The following is a 24,254-nucleotide window of genomic DNA, read 5'->3' on the forward strand; positions in this document are numbered from 1 at the left end:
AACTGAATGCCCATAGGCCAACCTGGTAGGAAAATAGGAGCAAAGGAGAAGGCTGTGGTCCACTGTCCAGAAGAGGCTTTGTCTCAAATTTATCCTCCAAGGAGTGGCCATTACACTCAGCTTTAGCTAAGTAACACCATGTAGTAACATGTCCTGTGTCATCAGATCTGCCAATTTTTCAAGAGGTCAAATTAGAATTTTTGTGTTTAAAATCTTTAATATTGGCTCAGAGACTCTAACAGAATTTGGGACAAATAACACCTATCTATATTCTGGATGTAGTACATGCAATATCCTTTCTGACTTCTGGCTCAGGAAAAGGTTAAAATGCAGAGCAAAGGAGATGGGATTCCCTTTATTTTCCCATCCTTACTTAACCATTGGCCTTAGAAAGAGATACAGCTTTGTGAGTTCTTTAGAATAAAGAGGGGTGAAAAAGGTTGATGGATAGGCCAGTAGCGTAGACCAAAATTGGGATACTTAAAATCTATCCGCACGCCATGTCTTGAGCATTTAAATTCTACAGAAAGAGGGTTGGCTAAAAACACAACTGTAGGAGGTACATGGCTTAAAGATTAAAAGCTTAGGCTTTTAAGTCAACAGAACTCTGATGATCTGACCCAATTCAAGAGACTATATTGAACCAATACAGTATTGAAAATTATAAAATTTTTTGGAAATTCTATGCTCAGGCAACAAACATTTGTCAGCAATAACAAAATATAACTACCCAATACTTTTGAATATAGTTTTACTAAAGCATAAGTCATTTCAAAGCAAAAGTAGTTTATGTCAATTCTAACATATAATACATTTAAGTCATAATATGAATTTAAATTTTTATTTGTGTATTTCACTGTAGTGCTGTGACAACAAAATGACACCTGTGTACCAGAGCATAAACACATCAACAGTAAGATGTAACTTATCATTACACCACTGCTAGAATATTTAGCTTTTTGTAGGACACATAAGCATGTAAGATGGCCACACCAAATAATTTTCTGTTTTTTTTTCCTTAGATAATCTTAATTTTTTTATCAGTAATACTTTATCAACCTCACTGTTAATAGAACTGTAAATTCTCTGGGTGATAGGGTATGGGGGCAGGGGAAAGGAATCATTCAATTGTGTTATACTGTAATAGTCGCTAGAGTAATCTCACACACACCAACAAGGAAATGTCATCATAATTAAGGGCTAGTTACTGTTGTTAGTTGCACAATGATAAAGTTCTTTTCAAAATATTGGTTAGCCCACTTATAGTATGAAAAATGCCCTCTCCACTTATGCAGAAGAAAAAAATATTCAGAAAGTTATTTTTGGCCTTGCTATGTCAAAAAGTCAACTGTACAAAGATCTACGTGTCAAACCTAAAATTATAATTTTAAAAGTCTATTAAAAACAAAGATGTCATGCATTTTTATTAATTATGCAGAGGCTTTTAAAACTGTTGCAAGACCATAGTATATATTAGCTTTTATACTGCTAATGCACAACTAACAGCAAACTTGATTAGATTAACAGAAATCTGTCTTAATTACACCTTTATATATCACACTAGAGAGACAAATGCCACAAAATCTGCAGAAACATTCAGTTCTGAGCACTTAAATGGCAGGATAACTTTTTGTGTTATAATCCATCACATATAGAATAACAAAACAAAACAGGAAAAAATTCTGCAGTCTCACATTACAAAAAATATACTGCTGTAAAATATTAAGGAGTAAAGGACATCATCTATAACACAAACAGCTAGTGTCAAAGAACAAAACCTCTAAATAAACATCTCAAAATACACATAGTAACTGAAGTACAAATACTGCATTAAATACAGTGAAGATTTAATAAGACTAGTTAATAAAAGACACAAAAATAGAAGAAACTAGGGCAACCAGTAAATAAAACCAAAATAATGGCGGGGGGGGGGGGGGAGGGATCTGAACCATTGTTTTTCCCCTAGTTGGAGCACAATTTTTGGGGGGTGTCTTTCCATTCATATAACACCTAACACTGTACATGAAGATTTTAATGTCACAGAAAAACTTGGTTCTTCCATGAAATTCTTGATAAATTTTTTAAAGTAGACATTATTATGAATGAAAAACAGCCAACAAATGGGCACCTATTATTTTTAACACTGCAGATTTACAGAAACTTTTTTAAAAGTTATCATAATCTTTTTTGTCTTTTTTCCCCTCAGCTTCAAATCCATCAACTCCATCACTATCCCTTCTTCGTTTCCTGTTGTTGTGGATGTTAAAACGTTGGCTCATTTGGGGTAACGGGTCCATGCCTAGAACTTTGTGTATCTGGCGGAATGCAAGGAGTCTCAATGCAAACTGGAACAAAGAGTCAGAATTTAGAATTAATTAATTAATTAATAATTCTTGTTAGGTTTATACCCCCATATGTAAAAACGCCTCTGCTTAATGAAAGAAATACCTTAAACAAGATTAATTTCATAACTGACACCAATTCATCCACCCAGTCAACAACTGATGAACATTTGGGATGTTTCCACTTTTTGGCTATTATGCATAATGTTGTCATGTACAAGTCTTTCATGGACATGATTTCAGTTCTGATGGGTATAAATCTACAAGTCACACTACTTTTCAAAATGGCTGCTGTTTAGACTATTCTTAACCCCTCTTTATTTTCTTTAGCCAGGATAATATATTTTGGGGTTAAAAAAAAAGGAAAGCTGTAGCAGTTTTTGATTGATCAATTTTTTTCATTCATTCATTCATTCATTCATTCGGTTCACATGTTTTCCTTTTCCATAATTCTTCTAATAGGACTAATAACTGATAATGACAATGATGATAGCCAACGTAAAGCTGGACAGTGAAAGCTGGTAGCAAAAAAATTGTTTCATTGGAAATATGGTGTTGGAGGAGAGCTCGATGGATACTTTGGATCACCAGAAAGACAAATAAGTGTGTCCTACAGCAAAGGAAGCCTGAAACACCACTGGACGCAAAAATGACAAAATGGAAGCTGTCCTACTGTGGGCACATTCTGAGAGAGAGCAGGAAAAGAGAAAGACCAAGTAAGAGATGGGCTGGCTGCATGAAAGAAGCCACAGGCATGAGTCCAGAGGAGCCACGCTGGTCTGGTGAGGACAGGACACTGTGGACATGACCTGGGTCAGAGCTGACTCAATGGCACATAACAAAGCACATTATTACAGTTACACACACTAACTCATTTAATCCTCCCAACAATCCTGCTTGAGGCAGACACTGCTTTTATCCCCATTTTACAGATGAGATGGCAGAGCTGGTATTCAAACCCAGAGGGTCTTGACTCCAGAGCCCACACCTTAATTACTACATGAGACAGCCTTTCCAATGGCAGGACAGGCTAAATTATAACAATAATTACCACAAACCACATCACTTCTGTACAAGCAGATGACATCGTTTCCCTACTGATTTTCATATATAACCTAATACTCAGATTTAACAAGACTGAAAATACTGCTTTATTTTTATATTTATATAATATACTTTAATAAGACATACATATAGTTAAAATAATAAAATTTCAGATTATAATAGTGAAATCTAGTTCAAAATATACTCCCCTTTAAGAACTTAATAAAGAAACAGAAGAATGAATCCTATACCGTATTTCTTCTAAAGGACAGTTATAAAAAAACAAACCCTTAAAGGCAGCGGCCCAATGAAGCTTTGGGATTAAGAACACACCCTTACCTGTGCACTGGATGTGATGTCCTCACGCTGCTGGTCAGTCATTGTGGCCAAGGTATCAAAGGGATCCTTCTCACAAGGATCCAGAAGGCCAGGACTACCTACAGTAATCACCACAGTGGGAAAGAAATATTAGCTTTTTGTAAAAGAAAGAAGAGTTCTGATTCAATTATCAAACATACACATCAAAAATGAAGTAAAACTTACCTTTAAGAATAATCCCTGAAGAAATGCACTCAAACACTCTTCTTAGTGCATCTCCAGGGCTCTGAGGACTAGAAGCACTGCTGATTGCTTTCTCTACTAATAACTCCATAGCCTAAAAATAAAAACATAGAACATGTGTTTAACAGCTTACAGACCAAACAACAGAATGATAAACCACTCGATAAAAATTAAAATTTTAAAGACTGAAAAAGTTACATAGAACAAATCACAAAAACAGAAAATAAAAATTGCATGTAATATAAAAATAAACAAATAATGAAAACAAAACTCATAAGACAATATAAAAATTACATTTTAAAAATATTTTATATATTTTTTAAAAAATTTTATTTACTGATTTGAGAGAGAGAGAGAAAGAGGATGGGAGAGGGAGGGGGAGACAATGAGAGAGAGAGAGAAACAACCTAAGTAAATTGTTCACTTATTTATGTATTCATTGATTGATTCTTATATGTGCCCTGACCAGGAATTGAACCCTCAATTTTGGCATATAGGGACAACGCTCTACCTGGCCAGGGCTACAATTTATTCTTAAGGAAAAAAAAAGTAAAATATATTAATAGGTTTTTTTTGTTTAAATTATTGCTATCCTTTTCTATTAAACAAGGACAGTCCTTAAAAATACTTTAGATATGTAGGGCTCACATACATTTGTTCTTTAATACCTACAGACTGATGATACCAGGGAGTTACAGGAGGCCAATAGAGAGGACTTTTGTTTTTTCTTTACAAATAATGTACATTATCTAAATTCTCATTTACTTCACAACTGAACTTCTATTATCCCGAAGGAAAATACAAATTATGCTTTCACTGTAAATTATATTTGAGACTTAAAATGTAAGCCAATGAACAAAATACAAAAGTTAAAGTATAGGTTTAGAAAGCAGCTAATCCAAGAAGTATTTTGAAGGGCTTATTAGAAAATTTGCTTTCATTTAGATTTTTAACAGTGAGATATAATTCCCATAACATTCCCTCTTAAAGTTTACAATTCAGTAGTTTTTGGTATACTTACAAAGTTGTTCAACCATAACTATCTAATTCCAGGACACATTCATCCCCAACAAAAGAAACTCCTTACCCATTAGTAGTCATTCTCCATTCTCCCTTTCCTCTACCCCCCTGGCAATGACTAAATCACTTTCTATTTCTAAAGATTTCTTTGTTCTGGATAGTTCATACAAATAAAACCATGAAAATGTGGCTTTTTGTGTCTGGCTTTGTTCACTTAGCATAATGTTTCAAGTTCACCCATCGTGTAACTTTTAACTTATGTTTTAAATAAAACTACCAATAACAATTCAGAGAAAGTAAATAAACTAGAAATACAATGAAATCCCTAAAATAATACTGAAGTTACCTTAGTGAGAATCCATTTTTAGTTGTCTGCTTGAAAAGCTCACAGATTTATTAATCAGAGGTAAAAAACTATGTCAAGGTATTCACTCCAAAGCTACTACTCAGGTGTTTTAAATAAGAATTTTAAAATGTTTGGATATGTGAAGACTGTAGTTCCAAACAAATTGGGAATAAATTATAAGAGAGATGGGAATTTAAAGAGACACATTAAAGAGTGTATATTAACAGCAGTAAAAAAAAAAAAAAAAAAATGACTACTGCTGGCAGCAGCAGGAGAGATTGGGAAAAACATTTTTAAGTGAATGTTCAAAATGATACATGTAAATCACAACTAAAAAAAAAATCACGATGTTTAGTTTACCCAGTTCAGAAATAAAAAATATTCAAAACATTTTCAAAAGATTTTCATTTTAAAATTTTAGTATTTTAAGGATTCAACTTCAGTTTTCCAAACAACCTATGACTGTATAATGAATATATCCTTGCCAAACAAATAGAGTATTATTTTAAGATGTCCAACAGACTGTGAAATCCTGAGGGAGGTCAATGTCATATATTTTGAACCCCTCTGCCTATAATAAATGGCCAGGATATAGAAAATACTCAATAAATATTTGTGAAACAGAATACTTTTGGAAAGAATCCTATCTAATAATAGACAAACATGGTAATTGACCGTACCTTCGCCACGCCTCCCATCGGCTAATCAGCACGATATGCAAATTAACCCAACCAAGATGGCGGCCAGCAGCCACGCAGCTGAAGCTAGCAGGAGGCTTGCTTACTCCAGTGATGGAGGAAGCCAAGGTTCCCTGACTGCCGCGGCCCGGCTCTGAACTCCGAAAGCAACAAAGTTTCAATTATAGAAGCTAAACAAACCCCAGATACCTGCTTTCAGCAGGCCGTGGCCACAGAGCTGGAGCGAGCAGGAGCCGGCTCTTAGCTCCAGTGACGGCAACAAAGTTTCAATTATAGAGGGTAAATAAATCCCAGATTAAAAGAAAAAAGGAGAGACTGGGAGCTTCAGTCACCGGCCAGCCTGAAAACGGCCCTCAGCCCCTCACCCAGACTGGCCAGGCACCCCAGTGGGGACCCCCACCCTAAAGGGAGTGTGGCCAGCCTGAAAACAGCCATCAGCCCCTCATCCAGGCTGGCCAGGCACCCCAGTGGGGACCCTCACCCTGAAGGGGGTGTGACCAGCTGCAAACAGCCATCAGCTCCTCACCCAGGCTGGCCAGGCACCCAAGCGGGACCCCCACCCTGATCCGGGACAACCTTCAGGGCAAACCAGCCGGCCCCCACCCGTGCACCAGGCTTCTATCCTATATAGTAAAAGGGTAATATGCAAACTGACCCTAACAGCAGAAAGACTGGGAATGACTGGTCACTATGACACACACTGACCACCAGGGGGAAGACGCTCAATGCAGGAGCTGCCCTCTGGTGGTCAGTGCGCTCCCACATGGGGGAGCTCTGCTCAGCCACAAGCCAGGCTGATGGCTGCCAGCACAGCAGTGGTGGTGGGAGCCTCGCCTGACTCCTCAGCAGCTCTAAGGATGTCCAACTGCAGCTTAGGTCTGCTCCCCGCTGGCAAGTGGACATCCCCCGAGGGCTGCCGGGCTGCCAGAGGGATGTCTGATTGCCAGCTGAGGCCCAATCCACTGGGGAGGAGGCCTAAGCCAGCAGGTGGTCATCCCCTGAGGGGTCCCAGACTGTGAGAGGGCATAGGCCGGGCTGAGGGACCCCCCCCGCCCCCGAATGCACAATTTTTTTATTATACTGTACAGCCCCCTTCAGTGCTCACAGCCCAAGGGTAATGAGGCTGGGCAATGGTTTGAGGCTTCAACTTCCTCTGGCATGGGTCCACTATGAGACACAAATTTTTGTGCACCGGGCCTCTAGTCCTATATAATAAAAGGCTAATATGCAAATAGACTTAACGGCAGAATAACCAGTCGCTATGACACGCACTGGCCACCAGGGGGCAGATGCTCAACACAGGAGCTGTCCCCTGGTGGTCAGTGCACTCCCATAGGGGGAGCACCGCTCAGCCAGAGCCCTGAGCCGTGCTCATGGCTGGCGAGCACAGCGGTGGTGGCAGGAGCCTCTCCCGCCTCCGTAGCAGTGCTAAGGATGTCTGACTGCTGGCTTAAGCCCATTCCTAAGATGTCAGTCAGACATCCCCTGAGGGCTCCCGAGCTGCGAGAGAGTGCAGGCCAGGCTGACGGGAACCCCCCCCCCCCCGCCCCAAGTGCACAAATTTCGTGCACCAGGCCTCTAGTGCAATAAGAATCCTGCTTATATCAGGGTAATAATCCTGCTGATAAAAGGGTAACAAGCAAATTACTTACTGATGCTGTGCTTAAAATATAAAATTGAATAATATATGAAACTCTCAATAAATAACTAAACTTTTACTAAGTACTTTTAGGTAATGTTAAGAGAAAAATAAGTATTAAATAATCACCTATTATCTATATGTCAAGATAGAGAATGTGTTTCAAATAATACTAAGCTTTTTCAAAATCTGCTTATTGACTGATCATAAGAAGTAGGAATTTGTTATTTATACTTGCATATAAAGGTAGATAGAAACTAAGAATCAAGAAAGAAATGAATTATTTAGGGAAAACAATAGTCAATATATTTAAACATACAATGAAACTAAGCCAACAACCTAACTTCTGAAATCATTTGCTATGAAACAAGCAATTTAAAAATATTAATTTTCACCCAGCCAGAGTGGCTCAGTGCTTGAGCATGGGCCCACTAACCAGGAAGTCACAGCTTGATTCCAGGTTGGGGTCCATGACCAGGTAGCGGGCAAGATCCCCAGTAGGGGGGGCGTGTAGGAGGCAGCTGATCAGTGATTCTCATCATTGATCTCTCTCCCTCTCCCTTCCTCTCTAAAATCAATTAAAACATTAAAAAATATATATATTAATTTTCTACAGAACATGGCTATTCTCCATGCAGATACCTACGGTTAGTAAAGCAACAAAAGTACAATATACATGGATTTATAAATTCTGAAATACATGCATTTAAAAGTAAAAGGATAACATCAAAGAAGAAGAATTAAACTACAGAAGTAATATCTAGGCTGTAATGTAAAGGATCTTGGTGGCTTAACGAGAAAAGGTCCCCATAGTAAATAATTTGAAATCAATAACTTCAACATTTGTTTTTAAAAAGTCATGAAATGGTTCTAGGTTTGCCCATTATGCATAATGTTGGCTGTAAGTTTGTCATATATGGCCTTTATTATGTTGAGGAATGATCCCTCTATTACCACTTTGCTGAGAATTTTTATCAAAAATGGGTGTTGCCTGGCCGGCATAGCTCAGTGGTCGAGCATGACCTATGAACCAGGAGGTCACGGTTCAATTCCTGGTCAGGGCACATGCCCAGATTGCAGGCTCCATCCCCAGTGCGGGGCATGCAGGAGGCAGCCAATCAATCAATGATTCTCTCTCATCATTGATGTTTCTCTCCCTCTCCCTTCCTCTCTGAATTCAGTAAGTTTTTTTAAAAATGGGTGTTGAATTTTGTCAAATGCTTTTTCTGCATCTACTGATAAGATCATGTGGTTTTATCTTTGAATTTGTTTATGTGATGTATCACATTTATTGATTTGCGTATATTATACCACCCTTGTATCCCTGAAATAAATCCCACTTGGTCGTGGTGTTTGATCTTTTTAATATATTGATGGATCCGGTTTGCTGATGTTTTGTTGAGGATTTTACTTAGCATCTATGTTTACAAGGGATAGTGACCGGTTAATACTCTTTCTCTGTAGTGTCTTTATCTGGTTTTGGAATTAGTATAATGCTGGCCTTGTAAAAAGAACTTGTAAGTCAGTCAGAGAAAGACAAGTATCACATGATCTCACTCATATGTGAAATCTAAGAAATAAACTAAAGAACAAAATAGATCCAGAGACAGAGAAGCATGGAAAAGACTGACAAATCTCAGAGGGAAGGTGGGAGTGGGTGGGTGGGTGGAGAGACATTAACCAAAGAACTTGTATGCATAACCCATGGACACAGGCAATAGTATGCTGAGGGCGGGGACGAATGTTGGGGGTGTTAGGGTGTGGCTAGAAGGGGTCAATGGGGAAAAAAAAGGGACATCTATAGTACTTTCAATAATAAAGACAAATTTTTAAAATAAATAGATAAATAGAGTAATGAAGCACTTTTCCTTCCCATCCCTAGTAATAATGCTTACGAAGTGGTAGGCACCCTGCTAAACACTTTAAATGCATGATTTCATTAAATTTTCATAACTAGGTAGTATTATATTATAATTTTAAAGATTAGAAAAAGAAAACTTAAATAGTTTGATTCCCGGTCAGGGCACATGCCCAGGTTGTGGGCTCGATCCCTGGTGGGGCCACGTAGGAAGCAGCCAATCAATGATTCTCTCTCATCATTGATGTTTCTCTCTCTCTTTCTCCCTAACCCTTCCTCTCTGAAATCAATAAAAATATATTTTTTAAAAAAAGAAAAAGAAATACTAAAGTTAAAAAAAAAAGCCGCCCTAACCGGTTTGGCTCAGTGGATAGAGCGTTTCCCGGTCAGGGCACATGCCCAGGTTGTGGGCTCGATCCCTGGTGGGGCCACGCAGGAAGCAGCCAATCAATGATTCTCTCTCATCATTGATGTTTCTCTCTCTCTTTCTCCCTAACCCTTCCTCTCTGAAATCAATAAAAATATATTTTTTTAAAAAAAGAAAAAGAAATACTAAAGTTAAAAAAAAAAAAAGTCATACAATTATAAGGTAAAAAGACTAGGACTTGAACCCAGGTCAGTTTGGCTCAACTCCTGTTTTGTGTGTGTGTGTGTGTGTGTGTGTGTGTGTGTGTGTGTTTTAAACTATAACTATATTTCAGTAAATATCCTTATCAAGAGTAAAAAAAAACCCAAAAAACCCACATAAAAATCAGTGAGATTGTGGTGACATAGGTATTTTCATTTGGTAGGAATATAAACTGGTAAAACCTTTTTTAGTACACAACTGGAAAGCGCAAAGGCATACACCAGCAATGTCAGTACTAAAGATTTACAATAGGGCTCTTATACTTAAATGAATGCATTAAAAAATATTCAGTGCGGCTGTTTATCTGTAATGGACTGGAAACAACAGAAATACCTAACACGAGGAATTCTGGTTAAATAATTGTAACAGTAACAATTATCCTCTTCACCATTGTAATTTATTATACACTAAGCACTATTCCGAGCTTTTACATACATTAACTAGTTTTAATCATCATAATCACTGTTAGGAGATAGATATAACTATTATTCCCATTTTAAAAATAAAGATGGTTATATCATTAAAGTAGGATTTTGAGTACCGTTACAACAGGTAATTGTATATACAAAAGCCATTTCTATATTCCAGTTGACATAGAGCAATACTGATACATGCATGACAGACTTCTATTCTTAAATCCATTTGCAGAATGATATATATATATGTATTATATTTATGTATTATATTTATGCACAGCACCTTACTTTATACTCAAAACTTTTTTTAACACTTTAAAATATATATTTTTTATTACTGATTTCAGAGAGGGAGGGAGAGGGAGAGGGGGAGGGAGAGGGAGGGAGAGAGAAACATCGATGTAAGAGACAAACATTGACTGGCTGCCTCCTGCACATCTGCTACCCAGGATCGAGCCCAAAACCCGGGCATGTGCCCTGTCCTGGAATCATGCCAGCAACCTTTCAGTGCACGGGACTGCGCTCAACAAACTGAACCACACCGGCCAGGGCTAAAAATTTTTAACATCTGAGGTCATAATGCTTATCATTAAGAATTTAATGAATTCTGATCACAAATAAATACTGAAATACCCATTTGTCACTGCTTCTACATAGCACTGCTATTACTGGCTAGTTTAATCAAACAAGGAAAAATTAAAACCAGAAAAAGTTATAATAAATATGTTGCAAGATATTTTTCAAATCCTAAGTTAGCAAAACTCTACTATATACAAATCTGAGTTATCTGGCTGAATTGGTTGACTTTTCTAGGAAAAATGTAAGCTACCAAAATTAACTCCAGGAGAGAGAAAAATTGATTAATCACAATAGAAGAAATAAAAACACACAAACTAACCCTAAAAAGATTGGGAACAGATGATATCATGTGAATTTTATAAACTGTAAAGGAACAGATAGCTGTGATACTACTAAAACAGTTTCAGAATTTAGAGAACAAAACTTCCAAATTGTTTTTGTTCTGTTTTTTTAAGAGAGAGGAAGGGAGAAAGAAACATCGATTTGTTGTTTCATGTATTTATGCATATTGGCTGTTTCTTGTATGTGCCCTGACTGGAGATCAAACCTGCTCCCTTGGCGCATTGGGACCACGCTCTTACCAACTGAGCTAGCCGGCCAGGACCCAAATTATTTTTATAGTTAGTTCATTATTGATTCAAAATCTGACCAAGAGGACAAGCATAAAACTACAGACATTGTTTTATGTCACTATAAAATTTCTAAATAGACATCAGCAAACAGAACTTAACAATTTATTAAGGCTGTCATATACTATTTAAGACTCAACTCTGGAATGCAAATGTAGGTAAATATTGAGAACACCTATTTGTATAATATATAATACTAACAGATTAAAGGAGAAAAAACTATGCATTCATGTCAATAAATCTTGTTAATTTATGTAATAAAGTTCAATTTCCATTCCTGATTCAAAATTACTTAACAAACTAGGAAAAAATTGATACTTCTAACATGACAAAGCTAGTATCTCAAGACTGCATCATGCTAAATACAATTAACACACTAGAAGCATTTTCAATACAATTAGGAACATAACATGCATAGGAAAGTATTATTTCTTTCATTCCATATTTGTTGTAGATGAATCGATTAAGTTAGAAAAAGAAGGCAAAATATCACTTTTACATACGATTCCTTTAAAAAAAATTTATTGATGGATTTCAGAAAGGGAGGGAGGGAAGGAGGGAGGGAGGGAGGGAGGAGAAAGAAAGTATGGATTTGTTGACCCAGTTATTTATGCATCATTGGCTGATTCTTTCATGTGCCCGACCGGAGATCAAACCCACAACCTTGGCTTTTTGGGATGATACTCTAACCAACTGAGCTACCTGGCCAGGACCTACATAAGATTCTAAGACTAGAAAATCACAAGGGAATCATATGAAAAGAATTATTACAAATAAAGGAATGCAGTTAGGTGGTGGGTTACAAAATTAATATACAAAAGATAATAGCATATATATATATATATATATATATATATATATATATAATAACTAGAAAATACAACGTGAGAAAAAAACTGATAAAATACTTAGGTACAAAGAAACAACATGCATAGATCCTATTCAAATCTAAATAGGTACATAAAATTAATTTCAATAAGTAGGATATCCCATATTCTTGGCTAAGAATAGTTAATGTTATAAAAATGATATTCCCCAAATTAACCTACTAATTCAATGCAGTCCTACTTAGAAAACATCGTAGAACTTTGAAGAAAATTAACAAAATGGTAAGTCAAGTTCATTTGGAAAAACAAACATATGAGAGCCAAAAAATTCTTCTGTGCAAGATGGTGTTTACAGTGGGGGTTAGAGAATGGAGAGGGAGGAATGTGATGAAGAGGACCATCAGAACTGCAAAACACACTAGGAAGCTTCAATAATTAAGAGTTTAGTATGAAAGAAGACAAACTAAGGAACAAAAGACAGCTGCAGAAACAGGCCCACGAAAACGAAACGTTGGTTTATGACAGGGTTTCTCAACCTCAGTGCTGCTGCTGACCAGTTTGGACAGTGTCTCCAGACATTTGCCAAATGTCCCGTGGAGTGCAAACTGCCTCTGGATGAGAACAACTTGTTTATGATAGTGATGATATTTCAAAGAACAGATGATCATTATTTTAAAACCGCTAAATAATATTGAAATAATTGGCAATTGTCTCGTAAAACATGTAGCTGGATCCATCTTTAATCCATTTGTAATTTTTAATTTTATAAGCAATAGATGTATAATTTATCCTGGTAAAAACCAAACATTATAGTTCTCTATTCTAACCATCCCTTCCTCCCACTCCTCAGAGACAAGAACTAGTAGACTGGAATATATCCTTCTAGGAGCTTTTGCTAGGTATTTATATATACACATACACTTGTAGAAAATAAAATTTGATCGGAAAAAAAAGAAAGTTCTGAAGAAAGCATGTGTGAACTAATTGATGACCTAAACTACATGAGGAGTTGATAAGTAGAATATAAAACCCAGAAGTCATAAAAGATTAAGGAGTCAGAATTTGTAAAAATTAAAAAATTTTTTATATAGCAAAAATTTCATGAAGTTGAAAAGCAAATAAAAAGACAGAGAAAGTAATTTTCCAATACAAATGGGAGCTAATTTCTTAAAGAAAGGATATAAATTATTAAGAAAATGAGTAACAAAGGAAATGGCAGTTAAAGAGAAAAATAATTACAAATGCCAGCAATCATTGAAAGAAATGGACATTAGAAAAGGAAACACGGTGTTTTACTTATTATATTGTTAACTAGAGGCCCAGTGCACAAAAATTTGTGCACTGGGGAGAGACACCCCTCAGCCTGGCCTGCGCCCATTTGCAGTCCAGGACCCCTTGGGGGATGTCCACCTGTCGACTCAGGCCCACTCCCTGGGGGTTCAGGCCTAAGCTTGCAGTCAGACATCCTTCTGGCAGCCAGGGAGCCCTCGGGGGATGTCCGACTAAAGGCTTAGGCCCCCAAGGGATCGGGTCTAAACCATTAGTTGGACATTCTTAGTGCTGCCACAGAGGTGGGAGAGGCTCCTGCCACCACCTCTGCGCTGGCCAGCCATGAGCCAGCTTCTGGCTGAGTGGCAATCCCCATATGGAAGTGCACTGACCACCAGGGGGCAGCTCCTGCATTGAGCGTCTGCCCCCTAGTGGTCAGTGTATGCCATAGTGACCAGTCATTCCCAGTCTTTCTGCTGTTAAGGTCAGTTTGCATATTACCCTTTTACTATATGGGATAGAGGCCTGGTGCACGGGTGGGGGCCGGCTGGTTTGCCCTGAAGGTTGTCCCGGATCAGGGTGGGGGTCCCGCTTGGGTGCCTGGCCAGCCTGGGTGAGGAGCTGATGGCTGTTTGCAGCTGGTCACACCCCCTTCAGGGTGGGGGTCCCCACTGGGGTGCCTGGCCAGTCTGGGTGAGGGGCTGAGGGCCGTTTTCAGGCTGGCAGGCGACTGAAGCTCTCAGCCTCTTTTTTTTTCTTTTATTCTGGGATTTATTTACCTTCTATAGCTGTCACTGGAGCTGAGAGCCTGCTCCAGCTCTGAGGCCCGGCTCCAACTCTGAGGCCGTGGCTGGCTGAAAGCAGGTATCTGGGGTTTGTTTAGCTTCTATAATTGAAACATTGTTGCTTCCAGAGCTCAGAGCTGGGCCGCGGCAGGCGGGGAACCTTGGCTTCCTCCATCACTGGAGCAAGCAAGCCTCATGTTCGCTTCAGCTGCATGGCTGCCGGCCGCCATCTTTGTTGGCAGTTAATTTGCATATCCTGCTGATTAACCAATGGGAAGCGTAGCGCAGGTATGGTCAATTACCATGTTTGTCTATTATTAGACAGGTTTATATAGGATGTCCCTATTTCCCCCCTTTTACCCCCTCTACCCGCTCTTGCCCCCCACTTCTCTCTGGCCATCATCATACTGTTGTCTGTGTCCATGGGTTGTGCATATATTTTCTTTGGCTAATCCCTTCTTTAAATTCACTTCTTTAAATTTTTATTTTCAGATAAGTGCTTATAACTACACTATTATATATTTTCTATTATATCATTTAGAATTAAGATATCTTTTAATTGAACCCTTGTAAATTTTAGCACAATTTAATATATTATGCTAGAAGCAATTAGGAGATTTTTCATGTAATGCAGATACATTTCAATTAATATTTTATTAATTTTTAATTTTTTAATATTTTAATTTGAAATAATCTCATACATGTAAAAGAAAACTATACTACAGCATATTATATGTACCCTTCACCCAATTTCTTAGGTGTTAATAATTTAAACATAACCATTATACAACTAACAAAATTTGGAATATATTTTTCTTATAATCTCTTTAATGTTACTTAATCCATTTACTTTGTTTTTGTTAATCTTCACCCAAGGATATTTTTCCATTGAATTTTAGAGAGAGTGAAGGGAAAGGGAGAGACACATTGATTGGTTGCCTCCTGCACATGCTCTTACAGGGACTGGGGATCAAGCCAGCAACTGAGGTACATGCCCTTGACTGGAATCGAACCTGGGACCCTTCAGTCCACGGGCTAATGCTCTATCCACTGAGCAAAACAGGCTGCAGCTTAATTCATTTACTTTTAATCTATATGTGTCTTTATATTTAAAGTGGGTTTTGTTTTTGATTCACCCTCATAATCTGTCTTTTAATTGGTGCATTTATGCCACTGACTTTCAGAGTGCTTACTGATAGAGTTACTGCCATATCAGGTGGCTTCTGGGGCTTCTGGGGCCGGCCTGCGACCCGGGATCAGATCCGATCACGGGCGGCAGGCAGGCGGCTTCTGGGGTCGCACACGGGGGACTGGATGGCAGCTCGCACTCACGCTGTCCCGCCCTGCCTGCAGTATGCAAATTAGACGCCATCTTTGTTGGCGGTTAATTTGCATATTGTGCTGATTAGCCAATGGGAGGCGTAGTGAAGGTATGGTCAATTACCATGTTTGTCTATTATTAGATAGGATAAGTATGATAACATCCCACAGTTAGTGAGGGTATGAAGGAAACCACCACTTTTGGAAGTTTTAGCACATGTCCTTTCACCTTGGAATTCCAGCCCTAGTAATTTATCACGTGTATAGTACTTAACAAAACTTTGACAAAATGAACATTTAATAGCAAAACACTACAAACCCAAATGTCCACTAAATAGATACCAGTTAAATAAAATATGGCATGGCCATACAAAGGGAATATCATGTAGTCAACACAGAGAATGAGGTGCCCTTCTCAAAAACTCCAAGATGTATTTTGTAAGCATGCTGCAAATAATGAAAATATTATGATCACTCCTGTGAGAGAGAGGGAGGGAGGGAGGGAGGGAGAGGGGTCGGGGGGGAGACTGACTTAAGGTAACCCTGGCTATTCAACTCACAAATCCAATCCAACTGTGGAATCAAAGGGTTCAATTATATTTTTGAATGACTCCCTCTCTATCTCAATTTATTCTACTCAGGAACCAAAGAGGTACACATATCAAAGAGATACTTGTACATATATAAAAATAAAAATGTATGTGATGTATATGCATGTCCTTTATCCCTGGAAGAAATCACAACAAACTGTTAAGATTTAACCTGCCTTAATCGCTTCCTATTTTGTGCCTTTCTGCATTACATGACTGTCCTACCATTACATACATTACTAGAGGCCCAATGCATGACGCTTGTGCAAGGGGCTCGGCCCTCGCAGCAGCCCCGCCCACTGGTCATTCCAGAAGGTCACCCTGGAAGGTCATTCCGCCATCCGGTCTAATTAGCATATTAGCTCTTTATTATAGGATTTCTTAATAATGTATATATCTGAATTTTTAAAATTCCTAACCTTACCCATTATTTCAAAGAAAAATGTCAACAGAACCCTGCAAAGGGAGATTAACAGCTCATTTTTAGTCTTTGTACTGCTGTTATATAAAAGCCAATTAATAACTACTGTCACTGTGAGACCAGCAGAAAAAGGAAAATGCAAAAAAGAAATAAATATTTAAGTATAGATTTTTAAATATTCAATTCTTACTGAAGATTAAAAACCCTAAGACCTCCAGGTTTTTTCACCAGAAGAGGAAACTATATTTAGGAAATGAAAATAAAGTTAAGTATGAGACTGTAAACACTGCAAAAGTATTTCCTAAATGTTCATTTTTGACACCATACAGTTACATGCTACTTACCCAGCTTGGAAAATCAGACCAAGTTGGAACTCGCTGACAAAGGTCCCGGAGAATACGTATGATAATCACACAGGACTGTAGACCATTAGCTCTAGCCTTGAGAGCAACACAAAAACCAATTGAATTAATCTTAGAAATACGGAAATTATCCCTTGATGAAAAAAAGTTAAAATACCGCTGTTCAATGGAAGCTCAGATAAAAATGAAACAAAAATAATCACACTTGAAATTGGATTCAATGAGCTGCCATTTACAGCAGTATTTTATGCCAGGGTTAGTATTTAAAAGCTGGTATTTTAGGTCAAAGTAAACAGATTATACAAGAATAATATTTCTTGATACCCTGTGAACCTTGACCTGTAATCACTTAAATCAATAAACTTAAAAAAAATCTGCCTACATTAGAAATAAAAGAAAAAGTAAAGAGCTAAAAAGTTTGTCTAGGGACTGAAAGGTTAAAGAAATCTGTTTGGTTTCCCTTCTGTGCCTTTGCATGACTGCAAAGTCACTAAACCAAACAGCTACTTCCTCACCTTTCACTCCCTACACGTATTAACTTAGAGAAAGAGGGGGGAGAAGGGATCTTAAAACTATACAGAAAGCTTTAAACACATATTCCATTATGTAAAGCAAAGTTAATCTGCAGCCTTATGGAATATAATATATATACACAAACATGTGATGTTCCTAAACAAGTCAACTTTAAATATAGCTACTAAAAATAAAAATAAAATAACCCAAACTACAAAACACCCCCAAAACCTAAGTTCATTGTCAAATAATAGTAACTGCAATATGCAGATCTTCAAACCCAGCTTTCTATGTCAACATATTTTCTGAAATTTAATTTAAAATAGTGTTGCTTGGGCAATCTTTCAAAATGTTTAAACACAGTTAAACATGTTGTACTGAACTACTCTCTCATAAGGCTACAATAAAAAAGTAAAATGATGTTCCGAACCTGGAACCACTTAGCGTGGCGTAGAGCAGCCAGAGCGTCAAGGCATTTTTGCCTGTCCAAGACGTCCGGTGGGTCTTTCACCATACCCGAGGTTACATCTAAAATGGATTGAATTGGCAAAATGCAGTGAGGAATGGGTGTTTGACCAGGTGAGCAAGACACTTCCTTAAAGTAGCATCAGTGTCACACGAGCCATTTGAGAGTCTATCAGCACTTTAACGTACCCAGGGAATTATTTTCAACAAATTTACATATTCCAACATGACGACCAAACGGAGACTTAAACTCTTAATTTAGAAATATAATAATTTCTGCAAATATAAACCCTACCCACCAAAATAAAATCAAAAGGAAGGATTACTGGACACAGTGCACCAGCACAAAGATGACAAGACAAGAGGGAACACAAAAATCCACCTTAATAAATGAGAATGTACAAAACACTACTGAGTTTGTTCAGTATTTTAAATGGTCATAGGTTATTCTGGGGCTAATATAGCGAAGAATTAATGATAAATATGGAATGACAACCGAGTAATGATCATAGAAAAAAATAAAGAGGCATTAAACTTCTAAGAGTTTAATACTTTCTCTTCCACAAGGAGATTTTTAGTTGTAAGGAATACAAAATGCCTTTTAAAAATTCAAAGTTCCCAAAAGGTGTTCCAAAGAATAACTGGAGAGAAACAATGGGTAACAGAGAAAATGGCAGGAGAAACTAGCATGGTTAAATAGAGTAAGTATAGAAACAGAAGAGATGGACTAAGCAGAGCACTTTGATGATAGCATGTAAGGCCTGAGGTTATAATAATTGATTTTAATCAGATTATTATATTAAAACATGAATGAGCTACATAAAACTTGAGAAGGAAATCTGAACCTAAACCAAGACAAGAGGTTAACTTTACATTCACAAAAGTAGTTGGAGGGCCAGCTTTATATTCACCTAAACATATCTGTAAAATGTGTTTAAATATAACAGTAAATTTGCTGATCAAACTATTCACAAGTAAATAGCAATTAAGCCCATCAAATTCACAACTCTTGATGATTTTTAACAGTATAAATATTTTCTAAATTATAGGGAAATTATATACCAGGCAAATAATCTATTGAATTTAAGTCTTCTGGTAAAAGAGCACCAGAAGGTGCGTTTAGGATATAATCTAATAAATCACTGAGGATACCAAATGGATGAGAGAAAAAGAAGTATGTGATAAAAGCAATAGTGATAAAATAAACGATGATTTTATTTTAAGAGTACCATTGCAACTCTGGGCAAGTTACTTGATTGCATATTTTATATGACCATTCAGAAGTCTTAAGAGATACTTGTCCGTATTTTGAGTAGATAACATATAAGAAAGCGTATTTTAAGTGATAAAGAATTATATTGCCTATTGTTAGTTCTTATTCCTAAAGTAATCAGATGGCACAGATTTCTCAGAAGACAGTTTAGAAGGGAGATCTACTGATAAAGAACACTGTGTCATATCCTAAGAATGAACACTAAGAGGAATCTGGGTACTCAAAAGAAACTATCAAGACAAAAATAGTAGTTACTTTTTAAAATTAATAAACAATCTCAAAACCTGCAAGACCAACTACTGAATCAAGAAATATATTGAACATAAGAAATGGGCTATTCTGAGATAAGAAACACAGGAAAGCATGGCTAACTAAGGAAGGAAAGAAGAAAGGAAAAAAGTACCAAAAAAAGAACAAATCCACCCACTCCTCAAAGCAGGGTTACAGAACATGCTGAAAGACCCTCTTCCCATGTCCCTAATTACTTACATTATTTGCTAAAGCTAGAATGCAAATAGGTGACAGTGTGCAATCTCTTTCTAAAAATGTTTCTAAATTTCTAATGTTAATTCTTAATGTTATAATTTCCTCTAATATGTAAGAAAAATTTTCTTTTTGGATACAAGCATTCAAAACTTTGAAAATTTTAATTACTGATACAATTTCAAAGATGCCAAGACACCTATTGCAATTTAAAAACAAATTAAGAGCTAGAAAGTTTCTGTTAGAGTGTGGATTTTTGCACCCATTTTATACTTCAAGTGGATTAACCCCTTAGATATACTGTACTAAAAGCATACTTGTTGCCTAATACCCAGTTAAAACAAAACAAAAATGGGTTATTTTTTAAAAAATTCTTACCCTACATGAATGTATTTCATAAAATTTAAGGGGTTAATCACTAGTTAGAAAACATGCTGTGTCCACACTATTTTATGATTAAAAGTTAATAGGAATATATTAATTTAAATTAACATGGTTATGTAAAATATATAATCCACCCAACCATTTAAAAACTAGTGTGAACACTGCTCAATTCTAGAAGACACAAAGACAAAACAGAACAGCCACACAGAGGACAATAAATGCCAGGCTCTGCATCCACAATCTCTTCTGAATCAAATGGCAGGTGTGACACTGAGCTTTTGAAAACCTTGGTCAAAAATCCTTCCGATGTCTTGGCAGCAACCCCTGACAGGAATCAATCCCCTCTGCTAGAAGGCTTTGGACCGGGCCTGACAAGCTACAGGTGAAAAAAAACACACACAATACTTGACTTGCTGCAGAAAACACTCTGTAGCAAGGGTTAGAGCATTTTGAACATTTCAAGCCTCAAGTCAATTAAACTTTTACTTAATATTTAACTGTCAAACACTGTGCTGTAAAATAGATCCATCATGCGTTTAACAGTTATTTGGACAATTTAATAATTTCCTTTAAATAATTTTTGGCATTAAATGGGATCATTACGCATTAAAGAGGCTACCACACTATGCGCAAGTCTCAAGTCTCGTGATTTACAATCACTCTTCCGGCAAAGCCTTCCTTAACCCCTGTACTAACTCCCCAAAGCAAGCTAGAGGCTTTACATGATTTTAAGACACAGAGCATTGGGAGCTGCAGTGAGAGAGAATACATACCGTTATTCTGCAGCAAAAAAGAAGCACTCTTCATAATGAAGCTAAAGAAATGGTTTACTGCACTAATCTGCAGCAAGGAACACTCTCTCAATGTTTCTATACTTTTGCACATCCAACTTTTCAGCTCAGTGTCTTGAAGTAAAATCTTTCAATTTTGGATTGATCATTTCTCTCAATATAATATTTATGAAATTCAGAACAATAATTCTAAATCAAGTCTGGGTCAGACAAAAATATAATTTTGTTTCCTTTAAAAGGGATAGGTTATTAAACATTCTACTACAACTATGATACCTTGACTTTAGACTCTTGAAACATAAATGACTTGATACTGCACAAATTAAACAGCCTAAATGTAATTGAACAAAATATGCTCTAAAATAAAGCTAAATGGCTATACAAGTATAATTTCACCCTAAATATAGCACCTTTATTTATAACATAATACATTAGAAGATTTTCCCCCCGAGCCCTCAGAGTCATAGGCTGCATATGAATTGACCAGCTTGACTCAGGAACTGTTTCCAGTAATGTCCACAGCCAGACCTTGAGTGGAAATTCATGCTCATATAAAAGATCCTTTATACAAAATCCATTTATTTTTAAGATGCAAAGCTTATAGAACATACAAGTCCTGATATGGTCTATATACAAAGTATGCAAAATTAGACAAGTCTCCCAATGAAGTTTTAAATGAAATGTTCTTTTTCTGGGTAGTAAAAAGCCCAGTGCCTTAAATAAATTGCTTTGCTGTAAGAAAACAAATTTAAAGTGACAGTAATTGAGAGCCTACTGATGCTATTTTAGACAAATTTTAACATTCAATATATAGTATTCTTTTCTCCTATACATATATCACAAAGAAATACTAGTGTAGACTTTAACTCCATAATCAACAACAACATGAAAGGAAACAAAGTAAATTTTATCTGACCCATAAAACAACAGAACCAACATATGGCAGACACTGACCATGCTTTTTGGCTTAAGCTTTTGAAGCTTTGAAAATGTTACAGAACAGTCCCTAAAGCAACATTGCTGGCACCAGCAGGATTTCATATTCTACAATTGTAAAGTAAATCCTGAACTGTACTAGAACTCACTAACTACACCTACCCCATCTGTTTTTCAATATCTCTAGTATAATAGTGGGGTCAAATGCCCATGTCTACATGCAATAGGATACTCTGCATTTATGCAAGTGCTCCAAACCAAAGAACAACCTCAGAGAACTAGAAATATTTTTACCACAGGACAAGCCAAATCCATGATTACATATATAACAATGCCTCTAAAAATATAACTTATGAGTGTTTAACCAATTTTACTTCTGAAACTCTTGTCTTTTTTGTAAGACAAGGCAAGAACAAGAACTTCTTAAAAGAAGTTAAATTTGTGGCCCCTTACAAGCAACATTTAATTTTTTATGTGTTGCGACTATGCCAGTAAGAATAATTTTGAACTTCTTTTTCCAGAAATCTGAGGTTAGCAAGAAAAGAAAAAAATCAAGAAAATCAGTAATACCATGAGTGTTTTATATAAAAGTACATTACTAAGAAGAACATTTACTTTCTGCAAAATGATCTTAAGTAAAACTGGCTGCTACATTAAATCAAATCCATCAACTTCATATGTAATGCCAGCATGTTGCCTTCTAGGGCTTAATGCCATCTCAAAGAGTAGGTAAATGGAAAAAAAAAAGTTAATAGAAAAATAGAATGTTTAATGGCTTTCCAACCTCCTTCCCTCATGTTCTCTTCTCGAATAATTGGAGATGTTAGGGTGATAGTGACTTGCATTTTGGGTTCCACACATGAATTCAAAATGATTGCCGCTTCAGACACAGCACATTTTATGTCATACTTCTCAGGACTTATAACCTATGTAATGAAGAGTACAATAATTAGCTGGACCTTTTACATTATCAGACAAAGCAGTTTCATCATGGCTCTTTCATTTTCTCACTACCACAACCATTTTATAAGGACTAGATCATATACTACTCCCCTTGGGGAGCCTTGCATTAAATGAAAATAACATTAAATTATTGCTCCACCTTTCTTCTAGAATCGTTTGAATTTCCTTATACCTGCTTCTGTAATATGGGAACAGTAATTCTTATAGGATTGTTAGAGGAATAAATGAATTAACTATATAAACACTTAAAGCAGTACCAGCCTGGTATATACATAGTAAGTGCTATATAAATGTTAACTATGATGATGATGAAGAATTCTATTACTCTTGCTTATCCACTTGTACAATACGTACAGATTGATTTGGAAAAAATATTCTGCTTTTCGCTTAATTATTTAACTGTTAGTTAAGATATAACATTTCCTGCTCTGTGGTTTTACTAAGCACCACAATTAGGATCAAGATGTTTCTTGCAAATTTACATGATTCTTTCAAGGACCTCAAACCTCTTCTTCGCTCTCCTCATTGTTCTAGCAGTCTCAACCGAGTATCGGTAAGAAGTAGGCATTGCCAATTCTGTTGGCTCCTAATACTTAAAGACTCATCCACAATAAGAAATTTCATCTCTGGAACAAGGGTAATACAAAGCAGACAACAGCTGAAGCTCAATCGTGTGCTTCATTATTCCTTGCTATAGTTGCTCTGCTGTGGTCAGGTACTACTTATTCTGACTCATTACAATACAGTGGGGCCTTGACTTACGAGTTTAATTCATTCCGTGACGGAGCTCGTAACTCAAATTACTCGTATGTCAAATCTTAAAGTGAATGAGTGAGACACGTGATGCTGGGCTGATGTTGTGGCGTTCACTGTGACGTTAGCCGCGCCAACTAGCGGTGTGGTATCTGAAGCTGCCTCGTAACCCGAATTTTAGCTCGCAACTCAAAGCAAAAAATCGGCCGAGAGACGGCTCATATCTCGAAAAACTCGTTAGTCGGGACACTCGTAAGTCAAGGCCCCACTGTATCAATAAAATGTCAGTCCTTGGATTTAGAATGCCTAATTAAATTGCAAGGTTTTAAAATAAGTTTTATACATAAAATTATTCAAGG

General features: G+C 36.9%; 1 protein-coding gene across 5 annotated transcripts in view; it reads right to left on the bottom strand.

Moving 5' to 3' along the window:
* Nucleotides 1-734: 734 nt before the first annotated feature.
* ZFR (zinc finger RNA binding protein) overlaps nt 735-24,254 on the bottom strand; it is a 53,833-nt gene continuing 30,313 nt past the window's right edge. The window contains exons 14-19 of one of the 5 annotated variants that reach the window (XM_023744178.1): nt 22,964-23,105; nt 18,278-18,375; nt 17,317-17,412; nt 3,930-4,041; nt 3,726-3,823; nt 735-2,345 (exon numbers count right to left, since the gene is read on the bottom strand). In XM_023744178.1, coding sequence (XP_023599946.1) covers nt 2,166-2,345; nt 3,726-3,823; nt 3,930-4,041; nt 17,317-17,412; nt 18,278-18,375; nt 22,964-23,105 — 726 coding nt within the window. In that variant the 3' untranslated portion in view covers nt 735-2,165. Of the gene's footprint in view, nt 2,346-3,725; nt 3,824-3,929; nt 4,042-17,316; nt 17,413-18,277; nt 18,376-18,671; nt 20,829-22,963; nt 23,106-24,254 lie in introns of those variants that run through there. The other 4 variants (XR_002826277.1, XM_023744179.1, XR_002826276.1 and 1 more) reach the window with 4 other exon arrangements.

Source organism: Myotis lucifugus, unplaced genomic scaffold, assembly GCF_000147115.1.
Source record: "Myotis lucifugus unplaced genomic scaffold, Myoluc2.0 scaffold_434, whole genome shotgun sequence".
Lineage (NCBI taxonomy): Eukaryota > Metazoa > Chordata > Mammalia > Chiroptera > Vespertilionidae > Myotis > Myotis lucifugus.